This window comes from Rosa chinensis, chromosome 6 (genome assembly GCF_002994745.2).
Source record: "Rosa chinensis cultivar Old Blush chromosome 6, RchiOBHm-V2, whole genome shotgun sequence".
NCBI lineage: Eukaryota > Viridiplantae > Streptophyta > Magnoliopsida > Rosales > Rosaceae > Rosa > Rosa chinensis.
The window spans coordinates 12078313-12083871 of record NC_037093.1 but is presented as its reverse complement, the minus strand read 5'-3'; the positions used below and the strand labels follow the sequence as shown (position 1 = coordinate 12083871).

Sequence of the window (5559 nt, the reverse complement as noted above, 5' to 3'; positions counted from 1 at the left end):
TGAATTGGATGCTAGGTCCGTCTGATAAGTTTTAATTAAGAATGTGTTATTTTTTTTATTGGCGACACAAAACGTTGACGACTACCAACTACCAAGCCAGCAGGTTTGAATCTCCAGGCTGTAGGTTTCACGTGTTCTGCCACTTCTGATTCAACAACATAAATAAATTATATATACTAACGAAAGAAAAACAATCACTGAATCACATAACGCTGTACTAATACCACATCAACTAGCTCCAGACTTCAGTACTCGTCACTCAAATTTATTTGGTTCAAAGATTACACTCCACAATGGAACTGGAGAGCATTCTAGGATATCTGGAGAACAAGACCATCTTAATTACTGGAGCTACTGGCTTTGTAGGAAAAGGTACTGTTTGCTCCATCAACTTCTTTCTCCACTTTCTGCTTTGTACGTAGGAAAATGTACTATTTGGTCAACTTTTTTTCCACTCTCTCAAAAACTCAATTGGTTAATACTTAATAGCCACTATTTTTTTTTTTTTTTGAATTGATAGCCAGTATTTTCTAGAAAGCTCAAGTTGTCGGGCCAATAACAATTTTCATACACACATACTCAAGGCTCAAAAAAAAAAGAACAATTGTCATACTCATTTATACACACTAAAGCTTGAAACTAGGAGGATTTGTAATGGCTAGGATTTGAAAGCTCAAGATTACGGCTTCGATATTATGATAAAGTTGTTAGTTTACTACTATTGTTAAAGCCTTTGTTGTGTGCATGAGATCCAACAATTATTTACGCTTCAAACAACTATTTATAATTATAACAACTTTGTTTTGCAACCCCATGCAGTGTTGGTGGAGAAAATACTAAGAGTTCAACCAAACGTGAAAAAGTTGTATCTTCTTTTAAGAGCTTCCGATGCCAAATGTGCCACACATCGCATGCATAATGAGGTTTATATACAAAAAAAAATTCAAACATAACTTTCATAAAAGTGGACAAACTTATTATCATGTAGATTTTATATACCGACTTGTGTCTATATCTATTATTAAGATCACAGGAAAAGAGTTGTTCAGGATTTTAAGGGAGAAATGGGGCACTAGTTTTGATTCCTTCATATCAGAAAAGATTGTTGCTCTCTCAGGAGACGTAACTTTTAAAGACCTGGGAGTGAAGGAATTCAAAATAAGAGAAGAAATGTGCAACGCAGTACAAATTATAATTAGGGTGCGGTTATTGCCACCCTACAATTTCCTTTGTTCACCCTACAACTTTTTGATTTATTGAAAGACTAAAATACCCTAATATAAAATTACAATAATAGACAATCTCTTATTAAAAATTACAATTTCTTTTTTTGATTACATCCTACAAAACACGTTCTTAATCTTTTCATTCATGGTTAAACCCTAACTCTTTCTTTCTTAGCATTCATCATCTTCAATTGTTCTCATGCTATGCTGACAAGTTTTATGCCTCAAATTAACACTAATGGAGTCTGAAAACAACTACTTGGAGCCTGAAAATGAGGTAATCGAGTTGTCCCTTCATTCTCACTTTCACTTTGATATTAATCGATTGCTGCCGAAATATCTACCGTCTTCGATTAATTACTGTCTTGTAGACTTGAATTAAACTGCTCTCTTTCTTTTTACACCAATTCGGTGGACTTGTTGCTCTTCTTCTTCGCTTTTTCAGTTTCTATATTATTGCTGGGTAACTATAATGATCGTTTCGTTTTCCAAAAATGGGTTCTTGATTCAGTTTTAATTCGAGTTTGCGTTATAGAAGATACAGTGAGAGCCCATATTTATTCAATTTTGTTTCTCTGTTTCCGGCTTTGTCTACTCATAGAGGGTTTGAGGATATTTTCGATAGATTGACTCATTGAGGAAGGAATGGGCCCAGAACTTTGATTGGTTTTTTATGCAACTTATGTTCCTTTGTCTGCTTCTTTGCTACTGTCTTTGCAGTTTGCATCACTTCAAGATATGCCCACCATGTACATATCATTGTAATATTTAACATCTTCTTCTATATATATATATATATATAATCCTTAAGACTGGTGGCTTCACATGTTGATTCTTCTTGTATTTGCATGTTTTGCTCTTTTCATGGTAACTTTACTTGGATATAAATTTGCAAGTGCAGTACATTGCTATTTGTTGAATTGGTTTAGTGGAAATAACTCAAATGTAATGCTTGCCTGTTGGTGTGCCCTATTGGTGAGAACAAACAACAGAGATAAAAAAAAATGTGAGAGTTGAGTTTTGTTTCGTCTCCAAATGTGTGTGTGTGTGTGTGTTTTTTTTTTTTCCCGTACATGTGGAGTAGTATCAAATATTGAATAGTTTTCGGTGAATCTATATCGAAATATTGAATATTGATTGGATTCTTTTCTACATCTTTCTTGTAGGGTGAGGCTTTTGTTAAGAGTAGCAGAGTTTCCTCAAACCATCCATTAGACTCTACAAGCATATTCACAACTAATGAGGTAACTTGAAGTTTTAAATGTTGTTATATTGTAGTCTTCATAATAATAATGTGTCATATATGCCTAGGTATTTGAGAGTAGAGATGCATTAACTGAATGGATTCATGCACAAGCAATGCAAAACAATCTAGTAGTGGTTACTATGAGGTCTGATTCTGGAGGTGTTGGAAAAAGACAGAAGAGACCTCGAATAACATTTTGTTGTGAAAGAAGTGGTGAGTATAGGCCAAGAAACTCTAATCGTACAAATGATACAAATTTTGGTTCTGAAAGTAGGAAAGGGAAGCGTCAACACCCAAGGAAAACTGGTACCAAAAAATGTCTGATCACAACTATATCGAGCATCATAGAAGTATTGGACCCGATCAGGTTCTGTCTGACATGTTTTGGACTCACCCCACAAATGTTGATATTTTACGTTCATTTCCGCATGTAATTATAATGGACTGCACCTACAAGACTAATAGGTACCGTTTTCCACTATTAGAGATTGTGGGGGTGACTTCAACTAACATCACATTCACTGTTGCATTTGCATACCTTAATTCAGAGAAGGAAGATAATTTCACATGGGCTTTGTCTAGGTTGAAGGAGCTGTTTAATGATGATCTTCCTCATGTGTTAGTCACAGATAGAGACTTGGCGCTTATGAATGCTATACGTAAAATATTTCCTACTAGCCATCATATGTTGTGTACATGGCATATTAATAATGGGGTGCTTGCAAAATGCAGTAGCATGTTTGATACCAAAGAAAGGTGGGAGATGTTTAATGATTCTTGGCAATTCGTGATCAATTCCAATAATAAGGAGGAGTATCTGAAGAGGCTAAAGTCATTTGAATTTAGATATAAAACATATTCAGATGCTATTACCTATTTGAAGGACACTTGGTTAGTGCACAAGGAAAAGTTTGTATCAGCATGGACAAATAAGTTTCTACATTTTGGTACTACTACTTCAAATAGGTAATTTGAATGGTTTTAAGTATGTGTATATAAGTATCTTTTTATGGTAGTTTATTAACTTTTTTTTTTTTTTTTATAGAGCGGAAAGTGCACATGCAAAGCTAAAGCGACAACTTGGCTCTAGCCAACTTAACTTTGATTCATCATGGGACAGTATACATTCTTTGATAGAGCTGCAACATACCGATATTAAAGCATCATTTGAGAAGAGTCGTTGCATTATCCAACATTGTGCCAAGCATGAGGAGTTGAGAGAGTTGAGAGGCTTTGTGTCAATCACAGCATTAAACAAAATAATTTGCGAGTTAAAAAGGTAATATTTTCTTCTTATATTGATCATTTCAAACATTTATTCAATATTATACTGATTTTAATAAATAAATAGGGCTGACAATTGTGAAGGAAATGTGGATTCATGTCGTTGTACTCTTCGTCAAACCCATCAGCTGCCATGTGCTCATGAGATTGCCTTATACAAAAGTAGTAACAATCCCATTCCACTTGATTGCATTCATCCTCATTGGAGGAAGTTAGATTTTAGCATTCTTCCACCAAGGAGCAATAGCAACAGGTCAAATGTTGTTCATGTGAAACCACATATGATAAGATTTGAGAAGTGGTTTGAGGAACAAAGTGATGAGAATAAGAAACAACTTCTATTGAAGTTAGAAGAGATCATGAATCCGAGTTCTACATCACTTAGAGAGCCACAAGTGAAAATCAATAATCGAGGGCGTCCACGTAAAGAAGATAGTTCCACTCGTCGTTTACCTTCTGCCTTTGAGTATATGGATGCATTTTCAGGCCATGATAGTCATTTATCGGATCCTACAGTTGGGTCTAGAGCTCAAGGAAAAAATTTGAAGAAGCGTTCAAAGAATCAAAGAGAAGGAAGGACCAAAGAGTCGGCAGCATCCATAAAAAGGCAAAACAAAGAGTTTAAAAATTCAAAACAAAAGGTATGCACTTACTAACCTAATCCTATACATAGTTTATGTCACTTTACCTACTAAACAAGTTTTTATTATTTAGGTGTCAAACAAAACTTGCTCCGCGATACCACCCAGATTGACGTACGAATATACGACACTATTTCCTACCATGTATCAGCAATACATTGCAAACCAAACTGATGTTGATATGGATGGAAATTGTGGATATAGAGTCGTTGCTATCTCAATGGGGTTTGGTCATGATGGTTGGCGTACGGTACGTAAACATTTATTAGATGAGCTTAGAGGGAACCGCACTTTCTATGAAGACCACATTTTTGGGGCTAAACGGTTTCATGAACTAGAGAATTGCCTTGACTATTTTGTTGATGGGTTTGCACCTGAAAACTTTTGGATGACCATGCCCGATATGGGACATATTATTGCAACATGTTATGGTGTGACAGTAATCCATTTATCATCCACCATGTGCATTACATTTCTTCCTTTGTATAATAGGAATGAATGTCGAAATGAATATCGTGGTGATTGCGAGGGTGGTGAGTTTGCAATTGGATATGTTGGCCGTCATTTTGTTAAGGTAAAATATGGAATAGGTACCAAATTACATATTGTTGTCATTTTGTTAATTCATAACTAACATACATTATTGTTCATGCATGTAGGTAAATTTGATATCTCAATCTGTTCCTATTCCTCCAGTTACTCCTCTATGGCACAGATACCAAGTTAATAATGGACAGTTGTACAACATTTATGAGCAACGCATAGATCAATTCAAGAAACTCGAAAATATGGAAGACGTTGCCACCACAGATACATTTGCAGACATTGTGCATCTTGATATCGATTGAAAACATTGACATGTTGTTAAATTTGAGAGTTTGTTCTTATTCTTTTAGTTGAGATTTTGACCTTACTGTGGACTTATTTTTTTAGTTGGGATTTTGACCTTACTATTTATTTATACTTTTTAGAATAAATGACATTAATTTTTGGTTTTATTCAAAAGAAACAAAAAGAAATGCATAAATGTAGAAGCCAATATCGATGGAGAATTAAAAATGGGTGAAAGGTTTGTTCATTTGATGATTGAAAGAGCCGACATTGCAAATTTTATGTTGGAAAAGGGTGAAGCCAAATAGAAAAAGAATTCGAATTAAACCCT

At 34.8% G+C, this 5559-nt stretch overlaps 1 protein-coding gene across 1 annotated transcript; it reads left to right on the top strand.

Annotated features, from left to right (window-relative positions):
• Nucleotides 1–228: 228 nt before the first annotated feature.
• On the top strand, nucleotides 229–5306 carry LOC112170827. Its single transcript, XM_040507667.1, has 8 exons — nucleotides 229–372; nucleotides 1402–1503; nucleotides 2393–2470; nucleotides 3205–3438; nucleotides 3518–3751; nucleotides 3824–4397; nucleotides 4471–4971; nucleotides 5057–5306. Exons 3-8 carry the CDS (start codon nucleotides 2466–2468, stop codon nucleotides 5243–5245), a joined length of 1737 nt encoding a protein of 578 aa, XP_040363601.1. The 5' UTR covers nucleotides 229–372; nucleotides 1402–1503; nucleotides 2393–2465; the 3' UTR covers nucleotides 5246–5306.
• The last annotated feature ends 253 nt before the right edge of the window (nucleotides 5307–5559 follow it).